At 47.1% G+C, this 20188-nt stretch overlaps 1 protein-coding gene across 1 annotated transcript in view; it reads left to right on the forward strand.

Moving 5' to 3' along the window:
* Htra1 (HtrA serine peptidase 1) overlaps positions 1-20188 on the forward strand; it is a 49935-nt gene that overhangs the window by 13560 nt on the left and 16187 nt on the right. The window contains exons 2-3 of the mRNA XM_021167440.2: positions 11510-11609; positions 11969-12173. Coding sequence (XP_021023099.2) covers positions 11510-11609; positions 11969-12173 — 305 coding nt within the window. The remainder of the gene's footprint in view (positions 1-11509; positions 11610-11968; positions 12174-20188) is intronic.

Genomic DNA, 20188 nt, shown 5'->3' on the forward strand with positions numbered 1-20188 from the left:
TAGGAGGAAAGAAAAGAGGTCACAGCAAACTCTCTGGAATTTTATGCAAAAGACAGGGGCTGGCGCTCTCCCCCTCCCCCTCTCTCTACCCCTTTCTCTCTTCCTCTACCCTCCTCCCTTCCAACTCCCTCTCCCCTCCTCTTCTTCCCCTCCCCTCCCCCTCCCCCTCTCCCTCTCTCTCTCCTCCCCATCTCTCTCACAGGGTCTCAAGGATCCAGGTTGTCCTTGAACTCACAATTTACTCGTGGTTGGTCTTGAATTTTTGATCCTCCTGCATGCACCTCCTGCGTGCTGGGATTACACACGGTGTGTGAATTGGAGATTAAACCCAGGACTTTGTGCATACTAGACTGTAAAGAGAATATCTTGTGTATTGTATGGATGCATCACCTGTCAATTAAAAAACCTGTGGCCTATGGCTTAGGCAGGAAATAGAGGCAGGAGATTGGCCGGGAAGATGTGAGGAGACTGACTGACCATGGTACCTGAGCACAGGTTAGCAGTCACGTGGCAGAATGTAGATTGGAATAAATGGTTATTTTAAGTTATGATCTAGTCATAGTAGAGCCTAGCTATATGATCAAGGTATTTGCAAATATATTTTGAGTCTGAGTCTTATTTCTGGGTGCATGGGGCTGGGAGGAAGAACCAGGACCAACTTTAACATTTCACACTCGGCCAACTACATTTTTTGATGGTAGGAAAGAAAAAAAAAAAAAAAAAAAAACCGAACCAGTCACGGTTGCAAAAAATTGTTACCCTAGTACTCGGGAGGCAGAGGCAAGAGAATTGCCACAAATTCAGCCTGGACTACACAGATGACCGCCCCCACCCCCAGTAAAGGAAAAAGAAGATGACTCAGTGGACAAAATCCTCATTGCATAGACTTCACACCCTGATCATGAAGGAGCGTGTCTTTCCTGTTCCCTTCTTGTACCGGGTGATGGCACAGGGTTTTGGTGTCAGGTTCATCTTAGACCTCCGCTGGCTGTCTCTGCTCTTTCGGTGTCTTTTCTCTGCCCAGGCCCCTCTCTTCTTGCCCTTATCCTGTGCTCAACAACCTGGAATGTACAGTCACAGTGCCACTCAGAAAAGGGATTCTGGCTTCCTGGAATGTTCAAGGTCTTCTTTCTGTTTCTGCTGCCTTCCCACCTCAGACCCAGCATTGGATCCAGGCTGGCTGGTGACCCTGGAATTTAACAGAGTGGGACATACAGAACACAGCCATCCAGACTGCTATGGGCTTATGGGCCTGGTGGGACATCTTTAGTGCGATTCCCGGGTTATACTCTTTCTTATTTTTCTTTCCTTCAGGCACAGGAGGCCTATCTCCTATCCACTTTATACCTCCTCAGCCCTACAGATTTCCCTGACCTTCAGAGAAAGCAGCCCAAGGTCACTGGCAGAGGGAGAGCCCTGTGACCTTCCCTTGGACCCACTCCTCTCTTTGGAGCTTTTCAACCCTCCTCCCGATTCTTCTTGGATCTGGACTTTGGCCCTTGGCCTCTCAGGCCATTCTCAAATTCAGCAAGAACTCTCTCTCACAAAGGGAGCTCTTTCTTGGGGACAAGTTGCCCGTCCCACTCTATGATGGTGCAGCATGCCCCTCCCCATCTGTCCCCCTCTCTGGCTTTCCAGCACACACCCCTCCCCAGCCGCAGGTTCTAGTCTTGTCTCGACATGCCACCCATACCCGCTTGAGTCTCAGCTGCTTGTATTCTACCTTGTCAGGAAAGTCCCGGGGTTTGTGTGCTATGTAAGGATATCTCAGTGTTTTCTTCTTCCTTCCAGGGACTCGTTGCTTGGTGCCCTTGGTGTCAGTTGGTTTGATACCACAGGTTGCTCCTCCTCCCTGCTCTGTAAGATCTCATTCAGTGCCCCTACACCCCCAGCAGGGAAGTGTGAGGATGAGTAAAGCGCTTGCCAGGGAAGCCTAAAGACTGAGCTGACTCTCAGCATCTATGTCAAAAGCCAGGCAGGGTGGCGTATGCTTGCAATCCCTGCACTGGGGAGGCAGGCTGGATAGGCCAGCCAACCTAGCAAAATTGGTAAGCAGCAGGTCCCAGTGAGAGACCCTGCCTCAAAAATACAAGGTGATGGCTCTTCTGAAGGCTACCATTACCTCTAGTCTCTGTGCAGATGCGCACATGTGTGAGCGATGGCACACAGAGAGAGTCCGGGATGGGGAGGGAGCAGGCAGTGCATGTATGGGGACTTTGGCTTGAGTTGGAAGTCTGGGGCCTTGGCTGAAGTTGCACGCCAGCCCCAGCTGCCCTGTTCTGCACTGTGCTCCAGCACCGATGGTGCGCTGTGAACTGAGCAGGCAGGAACACTTGCAGATGGGAGTCTGGAGTGAGGTGCGTCTTTCCTCTTGGTCCTGCGTTGACTTAGTAGCTCTTTCTAGTTCCTTGTCATTAGGTCATGCTTTGGACTGACCAAACTATCAAATACAATACATGGATTTCAGATAGCCTAAAGATGGAGAAGAGGACACACCCAATATGTACCCACTTGGCTATGGATTCTCAGCAGCAGGCTTGTCTGTATTTAAGACCCGCTGGCATTTCAAGGTTGCCACCAGAAAATGGATCTCACAGGGTGATGGTTAACTGTGGAAAGGTGCTGGTGACAGCTGGGGACTGTGTCCTATCCCTTCATTCCTTCCCCAAAGATAACTGCTAGTTTCTTCCACACCCGCAGGGTGCTTGCTATGTTTGCCTGTGTGGTTTATAATTGCCTTGCCTGGGAGAGAGCACTTCCTTATATCTGCCAGAGCCGGGAGAAATCCCTCAGACTCCTAGGAAGAACTTCAGGCTGACAGCAACCAGGGCTCCAGATGGTAATCTTCCAGATACCAGCTTCTCTTCAACCTCAGGTGGTCAAGGTGCCTTCCCATGGGAGTGAACACAGTTACCACTGGCTTCCTCTCCACCTTCTGTACAAGGCTTTCTGGATCCTTTGAAAGGACTTGTATTACTTGGCCAGGCCTACATGGCAAAAGGAAGCCATTCTGAAGTTAAAGTCTGTGGGAGGAAGATGTTTTCCCTTCATGGCCCTGTCCTGCCTCTTTCATCCCCCTTGGCCTCCTGCTGAGCAGGCTCTGATGTGGTCCCTGTGGGTTTTTCTCTTCCTTCCTATCTCTCCTTTCCTTGAGTCCTGGTTTCTGCCAAAACTGACCTGCGCTTCTATTTGTAGTCTTTGAGGTAGGAATTCAGGTGTGACTGCCTGTGCTAGGATTTGGAGTTGAAGAAATTAGGGGGGAAAATTACAGTTGATTTGCTTGAGCTGAGAGGGACCAGGGAGGCCACCCAGGAGAACCCTCTCACTGTGACGTAGAGGAACACCAGTCTGAGGGCCCTGCCTGTGCTTGTATATAGCTCGCCTCTGCCTTTGTGCACTGTCCTGACGTTGAAGATCACCAAGGATGAGGAAGGCTTCCCGGCTCCCAGCAGTCGGATCCTGTGTGAGCCATGTGTGAGATGGTCAATGGGTTCCTGGGTTGCATAGAGTCGGAACCTTCCGGGACCCTAGCATGGCTCTCAACTCAGTTGAACTTGACATGTTGGCGGACTGACTCCTTCCAGCATGGGTCTGTCTAGTCCCACGGGGTCCTGTAACTATACTCAGAGGGTTCTACCTGTTTGAATGCTCTGCAGTTACCGCCTTGAGATTCGTAATCTTTGGAACAAAAGCTTCATTTTCATTTTGCCCTGGCCCCTGCAGAAGATGAAGCCAGTCTTGCATGTGGGTCACTGCACTAAATGCCAAGCAGTAGATCAATCTGTCCTTGCAACTGATTTGAATTTGGGGAACAGGCCGTTCCCCGGGAATAAAGAAAGATTCATTTCTTTTCCCTCGAATACACTGTGTTCTGTTTTCCAAATTTGCTGTGCATCTCAACTCTGCAGATAAATTAGATGGCTGGATGAATTGTTCTTACTGGAAGCAAAGGCTGGGCCGTTGGACTTGCATCCCGTCCCCGATCTTTCAGTCCAGAAGTGCGAATCAGGATCCCACAGTGATGTGGGATGTAGGGAGCTGAAAACTGAGGCTGAGAAAGGAGGTTGCAGATTGCAGAGATTAAGCTGGGAGTCTCTGCATGGTCCAGCTTCCTGCTGTGCCCCTCGCCAGCTCTGAGGCTTTATGAGGGGAGGCAGGGAGCAGGTATGGAACCTCTTGTAGCCCAGGCTGGCCTCAGATTTGATGATGACTAAGGTCAAGGATGACCTTGGACTTCGGATTCTCCTGTCCTTATCTCCTAAGCACTGGAATTACAGGTGCAGTTCCCCCATGCCTGGATTACTGTGTGGTACCAGGGATGGAACCCAGGGCTTCATCTGTACTAGGCAAACACTCTTATTAGTTGAGCCACATCCTTAGTCCAGTTCTGGGCCTATGAACCACACACTTTCCTGCTGTATAGATTCAAGCATAAGGGCCACCCTGAAGGCTTTGAGGAAAAACTAGAGGAAACATCTGTGTCTAGCATTGTGTTTAAGCACACAGTCTTATTGGCTAGTATCGCCTAGTATTTTACTGCCAATATTGAAGGCTGAGCAGCATCTGACTGGCTGTTGGGAAGAATAAAGTGTTCCAGGCAGGAAGCAAAATGGTTGTGAGTACAGAGAGAGGGCTGGAGTGTTTTAGGGATTCCATGGGCACCATGTTTTGGGGACCGAGAGGGAGGAGACTGAAGTTCTTAGAAGATTCTGAAACACAGGACGAGCCTTATGGGGTTGTTGCGAGGCACTGGCCGCAGAGTTGGGCTAAGCAGGAGCCTGGAGATGATCGCAGAGACTTTGGGCTGAGGCGCTCTCTGTGCAGTATGTCACTTAGGATAGCTGCCATATGACAGAAGGATAGAGCCTGTGGCATCTGTTAGTGTTTTTGGTCACTGTGACAAAACACTTGGTATGAATAACATAAGGGAGGAAAGCGGGTTTGTTCCGTTTTGGTTTTTAGACAAGGCTTTAGGAATCCAAGCTAGCGTTGGACTCAGTATTGTAGCCAAGGATGACTTGAGTTTCTAGTCCTTCTGCCTCTGTGCAATCCGGAGAGTACCAGCTATTGTACCCAGTAACTTAGGACTGTCTTCATGTCAAGCAAGCAGTCTGCCAACTGAGCTACGTCTTCATTGCCAGGGGAGGGGAGATTTATGGTTAACTGGCTCCATTTCAGTGGGCTTGTGAGGCGCTTGGAGGAACAGGTGGCAGAGGGGTCTGGCCATCTCATGCCTGCCGAGGAGGGGATGGCTCCAGGGAATGGAGGGAGGGGAAAAGTAAAGATCTAGAGACCAGACACCTTTCTTAAAAACGATGCACTCCAGTGATTTCCTCTCAACCAGGTCCAATCTGCTACCTCCTAGTGATGTCACCACGGGATTATGTCATCAGTGGATTAGCCCACTGGGGAAGCCAGAGTCTTTCAGTGATTGGATCCATCAACAGTCAGAGATCAAGTCTTCAACATAAAAGCCTATGGCGGGGATACATCATGTCCAACCCTATAGCTTGTCTGTGCTACTTTGTGGGTTCTTCTTTTTCCCACCCTTTATCTCCCCACACCCCCATATTTCACCCCTATCACTAGATAGGAGAAAATGAAGGATAGAGGGGAGAGAGAGAAAGATTCTTGAATCTAATTTCTTTCTTTTTCTTTTTTCTTTCTTTCTTTTTTTTTTTTTTTTTAAAGATTTATTTACTTATTTTATGTATATGAGTACACCACTGCTGTCTTCAGACATACCAGAAGAGGGCATCAGATCCAATTACAGATGGTTGTGAGCCACCATGTGGTTGCTGGAAATTGAACTCAGGACCTCTGGAAGAGCAGTCAGTGCTCTTAACTGCTGAGTCATCTCTCTAGCCTGAATTTAATTTCTTTTAATTTTTTCTTTGAACACAGCTACTAACACACCTCAAACAACTCCCCCCCACCCCCAACAACCACCAACCCTGTCTATTGAGGCTCTAGCACTTATATACTGTCTGAAAAGTTCCCAGAATTCCAAATGTCACACTCTTGCAGAAACTAGCTGCAGCTGGCAAAACCACACCTCTGCTAGAGCATGAGGCAAATCATAGTCAGCTGCTGTGGGCAATCAGAAGCAGCCTCATATCCCCACACCTGGAATTAAAATGAAAAGATATTCTTAGAATATTTCTGTGTTTTAAAAAGAAGCCAAAGTTCTAGAGTTATTACTATACAGCCCATGATATTAAAGCAACTGCAGCCAATGAAAGGTTTTATCTCTGTAAGTTTCCCACATGTTAATGCTTTGCTACAGCTCTTGCCTGAGACATGAGACCTTGTTTGGCTGACTTTCACTATACATCGTCTCTGCTCTGTATCTTTCACACTGATGTAGGGATTCAGTAGCATCAGAGGTCCCAGACTGTCTTGGCACATCCTCTCCTTCCATCACAGTATCAAGTAAGTGTTTCATGACATTCCCAGTCCCAAAGAACACCAAAGAGTTCCATTTGTCAAGCAGTGTTATACAAACAACTTGTCTGTGTCCTTACAGCATGGTAGGCATTAGGGAAAAACAATTACCTTTCACTCACTTCCCCTTAGCACTGTTTGCTATGAATAGAACACACACACACACACACACACACACACACACACACACACACACCCCTACCTCTTTGGTGACTTTCCTGGTTAGCTTCAGGTATCCACAGTTACCTGAGGATTGGTTTATGGGGCATTTTCTTAATTGCTATCTGATACAGGACCACCCATCCACTGTGGGCAATACCATTCCTAGGCAAGGGGTCCTGGACTGTATAAGGAAGCTAGGGAGAGCATGCCAGTAACCAGTGTCCTTCCATGGTTTCTTCTTGAGTCCTGCCCTGATCTCCTTGAAAGATGGATTGGAACTCTAAGATGAGATAAACCATTTCCTCCTCAAGTTGCTTTCGGTTGTGGTATTTATCACAACAGGAAAACAAACAAGACTAGCGACACTTGACCCTTCCAGTATTACAGACAAATTGAGTACGACTTCCACCATTACCAGTGTTGACTAATTTTTCTGTAATCTGTTCCTTTTATCAAAGCAACTGCCAGCAGCCTTACCTTGTAGAGATAGGGGGTCATCCAAGGAATGTGGTGACACAAAGTTTTAAAACTGTCTTCTCTCCTTTTCATATATATATATATATATATATATATATATGTGTGTGTGTGTGTGTGTGTGTGTATATGAAAAACACCTTGCCCTTCCCTTAAGTGAAGGAATGTATCTACAGATTTGGGCATCTGCTGAGGACCTGGAAACCCCTTCATCCCCCATCATTGCTGAGGGTCAGGTTGCTGAACCAGGGCCCCTGTTATTTCCAGTAAGCATTCTGTAATGGGAACTGTGTTTCTCTCTTTGTTCCTAAAAGGAAGTTGTTGTAAGTGGCTAATTAAAAAAAGGAAAGGATGGTGCATACTTTTAATTAATCACAGCACTCAGGAGGCAGAGGCAACTGTATCTCTAAGAGTTTGAGGTCAGCCTGATCTACACTGTGAGTTCCAGGACAGCCATGGCTATGAAGAGAAACCTTGTCTAAAAAAATAAAAAAATAAAAGAAAGTGGTTGATAATACTGTCTGTAAACCCCCAGAGATGATGACTTACTTCTAAGGGTTCGACATTTATGAAGTGGCGTGCCTATTAGTTTATAACGGAGAAAGGCAGACCATTGCTTTTTGGGATTGAATTCTGGCAGCCCTGAACTCATAAAGCTATAAGAAATTGTTGGCTGTACTTAATGGGCCATTTGTTGTGTTAAAATCAGTAATACTAAATATTTATTAGCCAAGTGGAAAGATTTATCTCTGTAAATTGCTGTGACTCATCTTTCCGCTTGCTGATTCTGGTTATTTAGATTATTTTTGTTTAAAAATGAAGTCCTGTTGCAAGCCATTCAATGTTTCCTGTCTGAGACTTGCTATGTATAATACCAGTCTTTAATGTTGACATACATTTTAGAAGTAGGTTATCATTTTCTACTAAAACTCCTTAGGTTTTCTATGGATGTGTATTTTAATCTACACATCCACTGCGGGGAATTGAAAACTTAGGAGCATTGAGCCCCAAAATCGCAAGTCTGGTATTTTTCTGCATTTATTTAAGTCTCATTTAACTTGTTTTGGAACATTCAAGGGACAGTTCTTACACAACCTTGTTACTATTTTCCCCAAGTATTTTTTAAATACTTTTGATGTCATTATGGTATTTGTAAGGTTTTTTTGCTGTAATTGTTTATTGCTAAATACACAAAATCTAAATTCACTTCTCCTGGTATTTTATTTTTATATTCCTAAGAGTTTTCTAGAAGGGCCATCATATCATTTGCAAATAAAGGCAATGTTTATGTTTTCCTTTCTAACCTCCAGGATTCTAATTTTCCTCTCTTGCCTCTTTGTATGTGGGCCGTTACCACAGGGCAGCCAGTTCCAGCTCTGTGCTCGGTACAGCCATGGAACAATAAGAAAGGGCCAGCCTCAGCCCCACAGTCTTTCATCTTTGTAACTTGCAGGCTAAGGGAGCAAGGCGGGATGGGGAGTGGGGAGTGGGGGTGGGGTCATGCTCCTGGACTTGCCTTCTGATGGGTCTTTCCATTGCAGTCAGTCGAGTGCCCATCTGGGTTACAGTTTGGGCTCGATCACATACTGACCTCTTCTGCAAAGCTGTGGGGGGTAACTTTGTGAGCCAGGAAACGGGTACCGGTTGTGATCAGAAAAATGAGCCTGTTCTCACAGGCTCTACCCATCAGCCAGTGCAGCAGTGGCCATAGCGATGCTGTTGGAAGCTCCAGAACTACTTGAGTTTGCTTAGGTTGCACCTTGGTCTTCCTCCTCTCCCTGTTGTTTCATTGATGTCCAAAGCACTCGCATCTGCCAGAGTCTCCTTCTGACCAGCCATTCTCTCCTTAAACTATACTCTGTGGCTTCATCAGGTCCTCCCTGGGATGGGCTCTTCATTCTCATCCTGTAAAGCAAGCACTAAGCCCTGTGCTCTTATCCTCACATTCTTTTCTGACAAGGGCTTAAGCATAGAGAAGTAGAGTCTGGTGGTGTGGCCTCAGATAGTGGGTGCGGTGCCCAGAGCTATAAGTGACCATCAGAGGTCAGAGCTAGTGTTTGGTGTTCTTCGCTTGATGAGGGCTCTGGATGCAGCTTTGGTAGAGCCAGCCTGGCTTCACCTATGGAGTGAGTGTCTTTGTGTGGGTTGACCATTCTATAAAGAGGTCAGAAGCAGGGCCACCAGAGTGTCTGCAGACACAAGGAGGCTGTAACAGTCACCCCCTCCGGATAAGTGAAACAGGGCCGGGCCCCTAATATTGCTGCCTTTACATCTAAAGATGCTCTGAAAGTACAGGTGCAGAAATCTCGAGTCTCTTCTCTTTGGGTTGACACTTTGTCGATCTTTGAGCAATTAGTGGGCATCCCTGTCATAGTTTCTCTGTGGATGTCTACTAGGTGACAGCGGTGGAAGTCAGCAGCTAGCTTGTCACTGTCCTCTTCCCTGCTCCTTCTGCCCCAACTAGCCAATGGACGAGCCCTGTATCAATCTCCAGAGCCACATACCCTGTTTTGATGCCTCCTGTCATAGTTCTAGTCGAGAATCAAACTGTAAGAAGCAAACCACACACACAACTCATCCTAGAGACAAAGGCCCCATTTTGCTGGCGAGGACATGGAGACTAACCTGTGGACTGAGGATGGGCCTCAGCCTTCACATGCCTAGCCTAGATCCTTCTTTGTAGCTTTCTTGGTGGACCGACATGGAGCTGCTTTGCCTTCTGTGTCTGAGAAAGGTACCTGCTTCTCACTGGAGCCTGTAAATCCCGTATTTATGTTCACCCCTGTGTGGGCAGATCATCTTAAGCCTAGTTCAGCACACCAGAAAGAAGAAGAAGAAGATGTGAGTTAATTATTCTTCAAGGCAGGAGTCTCACAGCTGGTGGTTTCAGAATACCACGAGCCCTCTGGTTGGGGGCCAGCTGGAGTTAAACCTCTACTTGGTCCTTGTCCCAGGAAGCCCAGATACACTTGTTTACAGCTGTCTCTCAGTGATGTTTGCCAGACTCTGCTCAGGAGGAACGTTTCCACTCCCATAGTGCGTTCTCTCTTTCATTTGGGTGTTCAGGGGGATCCACCTATTTATCACAACTCCCTAGGAACCTGGGAGAACTGTGGTGGTTTGAATGACTTCCCCCACCCCCACCCCCACCCCGTATGCTCTGGTATTTAGCACTTGGTTCTCAGTTGCCGACCGTGCTTGGGAACGCTTAGGTGGTATAGGCTTGTTGGAGGAAGTACAGTCACTGGGGGAATGTCACTGGGGGTAGGCTTTGAGCTTCCCACCACTCCCAGTTTGCTCTCTCTGGTTTGTACTTGTGGTTAAGGATGTGAGCTCTTAGTTTCTTGTTTCTGCCTTCACCACCATAGTGAACTCTTATCTCCCTGGAGTGTAACCCCTAATACACGTTTCCTTCTATGAGTAAAAGAGCCTTGGTCATGGCAGCTTTTCCCAGCAGCAGAAGGTAACTGATGCAGCTCTGTGTGATGCCTCTGCAGAAGTGGAAATGGGATGCATTTGATGAAACTACAGCCTCGGGGCGGGTCCCAGATTTTCCTGTTATTTATGTGTGTCATTAAGACCATTTAGTATCCATGGAGAAATCCTGGCCTCAGTTTCCCCAAATATAGTATGGTAGCAATGCTCATCTTCGAAGTCTGCCAAGAAACCCTCAACAAAGTAGAAAATTAAAAGGCTGTGAAAGCAGACTTAATAAGGTGATTCTGCCATGGATTTGCCAAGTTAGTTTGTCTCCCTAAAAGTTGCAGTGCTTTTCTTGAATCTGGGAACATCATCACACCATGGGAAGAGAGATCAGAGTTCGTGGCTATATCAAGCAGCTTCGGGTGGGGAACTGGGCGGATGGAGGCTCCCTTTCTTTCAGCATAGGAAGCTGGTCCCTGCATGTCCCTGTGCTCATTTGCGTCCAGTTGGAGTACTGCAGACCCTGATGGAACAGGAATAAGCCACAGATGCCCTGGAGCTTTTGGGGGAGCCTGGGAACATGCAGCTGTGATGGGTCACAAGAGGACTGGAAAGGTCCGAGTTCTTACACAAAGCCCAGAGCCTAGGGAATGATTCCCCTTCCACAGAGAGGCACGTGTGCACATGTGTGCATGCCTGAGTGTGTGTGTTTATGTATGTGTGTGCATGTGCAGATGTATGTATGTGTGCATATGCTTGTTATGTGTGATTACATAAACACGTATATGTGTCCATGTGCTCATGCATGTTCTATACATGGGGGTATACACACATATATAGAAGTGCTTGTATGTGTATGAGTTTGTGTGCTTGAGTTAGTATGCATGTCTGTAAGTGTGTGTTGATGCTTTAATGCATTTTTGGCTCCCTCTATCCCATATCTTGTTCCAGGTCTCAGCACAGGCTCAGTAGCACTAAACTGTCTCATCTCTGCCTTTGTCCTCAGGACAGGAAGATCCCAACAGTTTGCGTCATAAGTACAACTTTATTGCTGATGTGGTGGAGAAGATCGCCCCTGCTGTGGTTCACATTGAACTATATCGCAAGTAAAGAGGCCTTCCCTTTTTCCCTCACTAATAAATAGCACCAGAGCTACTTCTGAAGCACATTAAAGTGTCAGGAATGTCACTGGGCAGATTCTTGGGTTACGATCAAGTTCGCTGCCTTAGGGAAAGTTCCCTATTTAGACCTATAATCTTGGCCCTTTCAGCATTTTAATAACTTCTAGCTCTGAAGTGATTCCCAGGGAATATTTCCTAAGTGGAATATTTTTGATGCATTCCAAAAAGTAGCTTAGTGTTATTTTTAAAACGTTAAATGCTTGCTACATGTGTGTGAGTTGCTCTTGCAGAGTCATTCACTTGTGTGTGCAAATGAGTTCAAGCTCAACTAATGTCTGTTTCAGGCTTCCTTTCTCAAAGAGGGAGGTGCCAGTGGCCAGTGGGTCAGGATTCATTGTGTCGGAGGATGGACTGATTGTGACAAATGCGCACGTGGTCACCAACAAAAACCGGGTCAAGGTTGAGCTGAAGAACGGAGCTACCTATGAAGCCAAAATCAAGGATGTGGATGAAAAGGCGGACATTGCGCTTATCAAGATTGACCACCAGGTGAGATGCATCTGGGGCCCGAGTGCCTCCTGGGCCTGCAGTGCCCAGCTTTCAGAAGGTGAGGTGGAGATGGTGAGGACATCAGAGCTCCCTGGTCCCCACAAAACGAAGCTGCAGGGCCAGACAGGTCTCATCAAAGAGGGACCTGAGCAGGGGAGGAGGGAGGAGGGAAGCCCTTGGAAGAAGCTGGCTCTCAGATCAGAGGTTTTAAAAGTAGCATCTTCTCTTTATAAAGCAACAGGCTACAAAGAACTTAATGGGTAACTGGTGAGAATGGAAACTCCTAGCCTTGATGACGAAGCATCTATTACAAAGTTATGTTTGTCTCCACTGAGGTGACCTGGATTCTCCATGGCTACAGAATGGGATTTGAAAAGATTTTTAAAAATTGTTTTAATTATGTGTTGTGTGGGTAAATGGGTATGCACCGAGAGATGTTGGATATCCTTGGCTAGAGTTACAGGGTTATGGGCCACTAGACAATGGGTCTCTTGCAAAAGCAGTATGCTCTCTTAACCACTGAGCCATCTTTCCAGGTCAAGGTTTTGGGAACCTTAAGACAAAATTAACACCTCTCTCTTGAGCCCCTAAGAATCTTTAATATGATGACATGACCATAGTCCCCTTAGAAGGGCTGCAATGCATTATCTACTCAAATTATAGCCTTCCACGAGCCTGTAACTTAGAAGCAGGGCCAGTATAAAACTAAGACACAGTAAGAGTGAGCTCAATTTGAAAAATGCTTATGTGGAGTTGCTCTGCGAGTTATTGGAGTAGCTACTTCTAGTCCTACCTGAATTTTATTTTATTTTATTTTTGGATATTTTTGAGACAAGGTCTTAAGTTCTGGCTGTCTTAGAACTTACTTTGTAGACCAGGCTGGCCTTGACCTCAAAGAGATCCTCCTGATTTTGCCTCCCAAGTGCTAACACACCCAACATTAATTTTTTATTAAGGGATTGAAAGAAAATGTTTTTAATTTAATATTCTGCTTACAGTCATATTTGCTTAGCAAAGTCTTTGTTGTTTTAGGTCTCATGTGGCACAGGGTGCCTTTAAACACATCTATTATCTGTGGGTGGCTTTAAACCTTTGACTCTCCTGCATCTACTTTCTGTATGTGAGGGTTATGGACATGTAGGACCAAGCCAGGTTTATATAGTATTGTGGATCAAGCCAGGGCTTTGTGAGAGCTAGCCAAGTACTCTGCCACATCTCCCACACTTGTTTAGCAAGGCCTTCATGCCTGAAACTACATACAGTTTTTACTGGATCACCAACAAACATTCCCAGTCCACCTCATGTAGATCACATGGCGATGTGATGTTGGTTTGCACTCATGCTGAGACTGGAGTCTCTACTTTCTTCCTGTTGTTGGAAATTCCTTCAGATAGAAGGCAGAAGGGTCGGTAGGAATTTTGTGGTTGGTGCAGAAAAAGGTGTGAGTGGGGCGGGTAATGAAGTGTAGCCTTTTCTTGTGACTTCTTGCTTGCTTCTCACCTGACTGTGAGCTATGAAGTCAGTTAGATGTGAAGTCCTACTGTGTGTTCCAGCTATTGGATGGAGAAAGCTCAGGGTACTACTGGGGCAGTATCCCCTTTAAAATAGCATCAGGCAGCTGTTCAGAATCTCCCCTCATACCCTGCTTGTTTCCTTACCTTCTCAGAGGCTGGGATGGTGAGGGCTGGGGCTGAAGGTTGTAGATACAGGCTCTGTGCCCATGTAGGTGACTGACTTTACTGAGGTCATGGTTGTGTGTTATTTCTGTTAAGTTCCTGTGAAATTTCTATCAAGAGCTCATCTTTCTAAATGTGTTTATTGATACCAAGACAGTTGGTCCAGGCTCTGACTTCTCATCTAACCATTCTTTAGTATACAGAGTAGCCGTGTGTTATTCCCATTTTATAAAAGAAGAGGGCTGGTGAGATGGCTCAGTGGTTAAGAGCACCGACTGCTCCTCCAAAGGTCCTGAGTTCAAATCCCAGCAACCACATGGTGGCTCACAACCATCCGTAACAAAAATCTGATGCCCTCTTCTAGAGTATCTGAAGACAGCTACAGTGTATACATATAATAAATAAATAAATCTTTTAAAAATGTATTTTAGAAGAAGAAAGAATGCTCAGAGACCACTCCTCCATCTTATCACCCTTAGCCTCCTCAGAGCCAGGCTGCAGATTCCAGGTACCTAACTCCATAGCCATTAGCACAGGGACAGAGCCTGGCCTTCACATGGGATGGTGTAGCCTGACCTTAAATAACCCGAGGAAAGGTTGGTGTGTCCCCTTTTAGAAAGGCTGCTAGCAAGGTGTCTAGGATTCGGTGGAGGCACCGGAAGGAGATTGGCCAGAATAGCACAGCCAGTGACCACATGTAGGACCTTCAGACTCAGTTCCTGGAAGGCAGCCAGCACTGGGGGCCTCCTGGCCATCTGCAGGCAGGGCTCTGGCCTGTGTGGTTTGTGAGCTGTCTCCTCAAGTAATTTCATGTTTGGAATGCGTGGGTGCATACCACGTGATTGCTTCCAGTCCGGGGATATTCTTTTCTGATTTTGAGCCAATGTGGAGACAGGAGGAGCCTCATGTCACCTCTGGCATAACCAAGCAAAATGTGAAGGCATTCCCTGAGAGTCTAGCTCTTTAACCAGAAGCCTGCTGTTTGACTTGTACTGCATGAACATCCCCCCCCCCCACCACCATGTTTGGAAATATAAAATTGACCTGATGTAGCTTTTGAAAATGGAATTGGAAATGCAAGGCTATTACACTGCAGACACCCACATCAAAGCCTGATTCCTGCCTGCCCCCAACCCCTGCCACCCCTCTTTTCTGTTTGTCCCTGTTCTGGTGAGAGTTATTCTAGGGAGAGTCTGGCTTGTAACAAAGCTTGATTTGGAAGGAACAGGCTGGCCACCCAGTTGAATTGTGTTCGAGCAGAATTTACCCCATAGAGTGTGGTATGATCAAGGTGTGTGGTGGGCAGTGATGGGCTAGGCGCTTGCTTGGCGTTGTGTCATCCTAGGGGCAGCAACCAAGGAACAGGTCAGGGAAGGTCAGAGAAGACAGAGTAGGATTGTGGGTGTGGTGGTGTATACCTACATTTGAGGGAGGGGGGTGTGAAGGTAGGAAGAGGAGACAGGAGCTTAAGCCCAGTGACTAATTCAAGGGTTGGCCATCTAGGCCCAGTTTCCTATCAGCATGAGTTGTCTGTGACTCACACTGTCCTTTTTTGTGAAATAGAAGGTGCAATGGGCATGTGATGTCATTGTTCACTTGGTTTTTATCCCACTTGCCCCCACCTTTTTTTTTTTCTGAGATCACCAGCCATCTTTTTTGGGGGGCAGATTCACCACTGGGGAGCTTGGGGGTTGGGGGTGGGGAAGTTGTCCTATGCCACAGGGCCTCGACCCACATGGCCCAAGTCTGGTGAGCGCATGCTACCCCTTAGAATTGCAAACCACTGGTGGATGCTGCTCAAGGAAAGGACACATCGTGTAAGGCCTCTGTAATCACCGCCACAAGAGCAGGCCCTTCCCAAGTTCCTTCACTTCATCCCTCTCACAGAGATGCTTCACATCTCTAAGGGCTTGGAGCTGCTTGGCTTGCAATTGCCAGAGAGCGTTCTGGGCTTGTGACCAAAAGCCTCTCTTTTGTTTCTCTGCTGAACAGACATATGTGCATGCACTCTGCCTGCTGCATTTTGAGGCCCTGAAGAACTCAGTGGGAAAGGCTCACACAGGGTAGCTGTCTGTGGTCGGGACTCCTCCTGTTCCACCCCCTGGAGGGGAGAGGATGACCCCTACAGGTCTCATGGGATTCTCTTGTCCTCGAGCTGAAGCTAAGGGTCCTCAATGGGGTCAGTGTTGGTCTGGAGGTGGGGGTGGGGCTCACACATGTAAATATTTTAATGGAAAGCAGCTTTGAGGGCAAACTAGTTCAGCTTGAGATGCAAACTACTTCCAAACTCGAGCCACTCACTGGCCCTGTGTACAGAATATTTTTAACTTTAATCCAAAGGCAGTTTTTGTATCTCTCTCTCTCTCTTTTTTTCTCCCTGAGCAGTTTAAGAAGAGGAGAGAGCCTCAAGAGATGGAGGAAATGTAAAATGTCAACCTATCAGGTGTCTTGAGTCTGGAACGGAGGCATGGGCAGAGAGATGGGGAAGTGTTCAGAAAGCACCAGGGAAATTTTGTCATGCAGCTGTTTTTCCAGCTGTTGTACTGATTCCTCCAGATGCCGTCCCATCTATGCTGTAGAAATCCTTTCTTTCACAGCAGCCGTTCTCAAACTATGGGTTGCAACCCCCTTGGGGGTCGCATAGCAGATATTTACATGAGGATTCATAACAGTAGCAAAATTACAGCTATGAAGTAGCAATGAAATGACTTTATGGTTGGGGGGTCACCACAACACGAGGAACTGTATTAAAGGGTCGTAGCATTAGGAAGGCTGAGAACCACTGTTTCAGAGTGTCCTGACAACTCCTTCCTGAAACCCACCCGCTCGATCTGTGGCCCCTTCCCTCATCCTCCTACCCCTCGCCATCTCTGCACAGCTCCCTGAGGCTTAGAGTGCTCTTTCTGCCTGGCCTTCCCTTGTCCTTCAGGGATGCAGTCACATCCTGCTTTAGACCCCAGGGACCTCCCTTGCCTGACTCACTGCATAAAATAGTTTCCCACATCTGAGTTCCCCCTCACACTCCATGCCCCGCCCCCCATCATTCTGCATTTGCCCTCCTTCCTCATTTAAATAAGAATTTGTTGCTACTTGTTGCTGTTTAATTTTTCATTATTTGTGTGTGTGTGTGTGTGTGTGTGTGTGTGTGTGTTAATATGCTGCTCAGAGAAGCCTCAAACTGCTGGACTCAAGTAATTCTCTCGTTTCAGCTTCCTCCATACCTAGGATTTCAGGCATGTGACCCTGTACCTAGCTGCCCTTGATTTTGATTTCTCTATCTCTGTCTCTCCCCATCTCTCTGTCTCTGTGTCTGCTTTCTATCGCTCTCTGTTTAGGTGACAGCTGCTTTCCACCTTACTCTTTGAGACATGGTTACTTGCCAAACCTGGAGCTTATTGACACAGAGAAAGCTCCAAGGATCCCTTTAGCTCTAGCTGCCCCGTGCTGGGATCACAGGTGTGCCTGGCTTTCTGTGGCATCAGAGAATCAAACTTAGGTCGTCAAGCTTGTGCAGGAAGCACTTCACTGACTGAGCCACCTCCCCAGCACTTCCTCTGTGTTCAGACTCCACATCAACTGCTAGAGTATAAAGGACACATTTCTTTTGGCCTTCAGGTCAGGTCTTGGGTACTGGATAGCTATGCTGGCCAGTCTTAGGTCAAGTTGACACACAAGCTAGAATTATCTGGAAGGAAGGAATCTTAATTGAGAAAATACCTCCACAAGATCCAGCTGTAAGACATTGTCTTAATCAGTTATTGACGGAGGAGGGCCCAGCCCATTGTGCATGGGGCCGTCCCCAAGGCTGGGTTCTATAAGCAAGCCTTGAGGAATAAGCCAGTAAGCAGCATCCCTCCATGGGCCTCTGCATCAGCTCCTGCCTCCAGGCTCCTCCCTGAGTGAGTTGGACTTCCCTCGATGATGAGCAGTGCTATGGAAGTGTAAGCCAAATAAACCTTTTCCTCCCCAACTTGCTTTTTGGTCGCGGTGTAGAACATGGGCAGTTGAAACCGTGATGGAGAGACAGCATCTGCTCGGGGATTAGCCAGGCGATCATGGCTATAGTGTTCCTCTGAAACAGCTTCAGATAAAGAGGGCTGTGCAGCAGGCTGACTGTGCACTCTTGTCTCCCACTGTTGGCTTTGGCCAGATACAGCCCGAGCCAGGGTTACACTGAGCCTGTGGTCTTGGTACCTCTGAGTGCTGAGGAAGCAAGGAGAGACTTCCTGTGGGTTCTTTTCCCTGACGCCAACCACCAGGTAAATATTTGGACACAGCCTTTATCCCGGCCCGAGGTGGCTTTCTTTCTCCCCTCAGGCCTACCAATGTAGGTAGGTGCCTGGCTGGCCACCTTTGTCCCACCAGTCCCACAGACCTGTTTGAAGTGGCTGAGGCATAGCCTCTGAGTACCGTTGTTTTTGCTTACTGAGGGTCCTCTTACTGCTGAGAGGGCCTGAAGTCTGATGCTTCACCGTGGAGTTCAGAGCAGGGTCACTTAGGGGGGTGTGGGGACTGGGACTTTCATATCGAAACCTCCCATGATTTGGCCCTGCCTGTGGAGAGTCAGCCCCTGGTGGCCGGCTGCTGGAGATGACTCACTCGGGTTCTCCTCAGGCCACTTGACTGTCAGAGGATGCTGACTAAGCCCATGGGCTCTTCCAAAAGCAAATCAGATAACCAAAGCTTGTGCATCCTCTGGATGCTGTCCTCTTCCCGTAAAGCAGCCTGGAGTCTGGAGTAGACCACACTGCCCCGGACCTTCCTATCTGGCTGTTGTGAATGTCCACTGATTTTTGTACCCGTCCATTTTGGATGCTTTCTGGGCCTCGGCTTGCTGTACTTTTTTGTGGTCTTCTCTCTCAGAACTAGGAGGGCTTCTGCTGCAGTTGTCAGAGATGCCAGAGAGTCTGTGCAAAGCTCCTGTTACCAGATTGATTTTTACTTTTTTTTTTTTTTTAAGAGGGAGGTGAGCATCAATATTTCAGGAAGGAAGAAGTGCAGACTGGGATGTGGGGATGTGGAAGGTGGCTTTTATTCTGCAGTGCAGGTCCTCAGTCTAGAGGCAAACGGCCGCACAGCCCCTTATTGTTCTGATTGTAGTCATTTTGGCATGTGAAAATATTTCACTTCCCCAAACTCAGAACTGGAGCCCTGTGTGTTCTCTGGACCCATTTCAAGAACTTCGTTGATGGTTGAGGAAATTCTTTGGCTCTATTTTTCTCTTAATATGGCAATGCCTTTTTTTCCCTCTCTGGCACCCTTTGCAGGGAGGGAATCAGGAGGAGGAGATGAGGGTTCAGGCAAAGCAAGTCTCAGGTCACTGGGAGTCTTTCCTGTCCTTCTCATCTGGGGAGGGGGGCGTGTTGCAGAATGGAATTTATTTGACTGTTGTGAGCATGCCTGTGTGTTAGTCTAGATTGGCCATCGGTAGCCTCTTGCCATATCTGACCCCCATCTTTTTTATTGTAAACAGTTTTATCAGAACACACCCATGACTGTTCATTTATATAGTCTATGGCTGCTTTTATTCTGTTCCAAAGAAGTTGCATACTTGGCCCGGAGACCATATGGCAAGGGAAGCCAGACATTTGGTTTCCAGTGCTTTCTAGTGAGAGTTAACCAGCACTAGTGACAGATAGAATCTTTATTCTGAGGGAGAGGCAAGGGTCTGGGAGGACCGTGTGAAATAGCACAAAGCTCAGTGAAACACCAAGGGGCCAGAAGAAGTGAGAGCTGTGTAGCTAGCTGACTTCATTTGTCTTTCTTCTGGGAGGAGTTTGCCTCTGTTAGAATGAGGCTTTGGTTTTGCCGGACTGAGCAGAGAGAGGCGTTAAGTCTCTCATTTCTCTGCAGTGTTGGTAACGAGGACTTTACTAGAATTATAAGATGTTTTCCAGGTTCTCCCTCTCATTTGCTTGTGTTGTATATGCTATTGAACACCTGCCATGGCCAGACGTTGTTAGATCTGCTTAGACATCTAAGGTAAACTGAGGTGGGGCGTAGAGTTGGTGACTGATCACCTGGCACTTTTCTCTGAAACAAAGCTTGATTTTGTAGGGCCGGCAAGAAGCTCCCTGGGGCTGCCAAAGAGGGTGAGGGGAATCAGGTATGCACGCTCATACATGGTGGGGGAAGCAAGTTTCAACAAGCTCCGACTACTTTACATATATACATATATACACACAGTTATCGGATGGAGCACAGTTCCAAACAACTTTACATATACATATATTCACATATACATATATTCACATATACATATATTCACATATACACATATTCACATATACACATATTCACATATACATATATTCACATATACACATATTCACATATACA

Source organism: Mus caroli, chromosome 7 (genome assembly GCF_900094665.2).
Source record: "Mus caroli chromosome 7, CAROLI_EIJ_v1.1, whole genome shotgun sequence".
NCBI classification, from domain to species: Eukaryota; Metazoa; Chordata; class Mammalia; order Rodentia; family Muridae; genus Mus; species Mus caroli.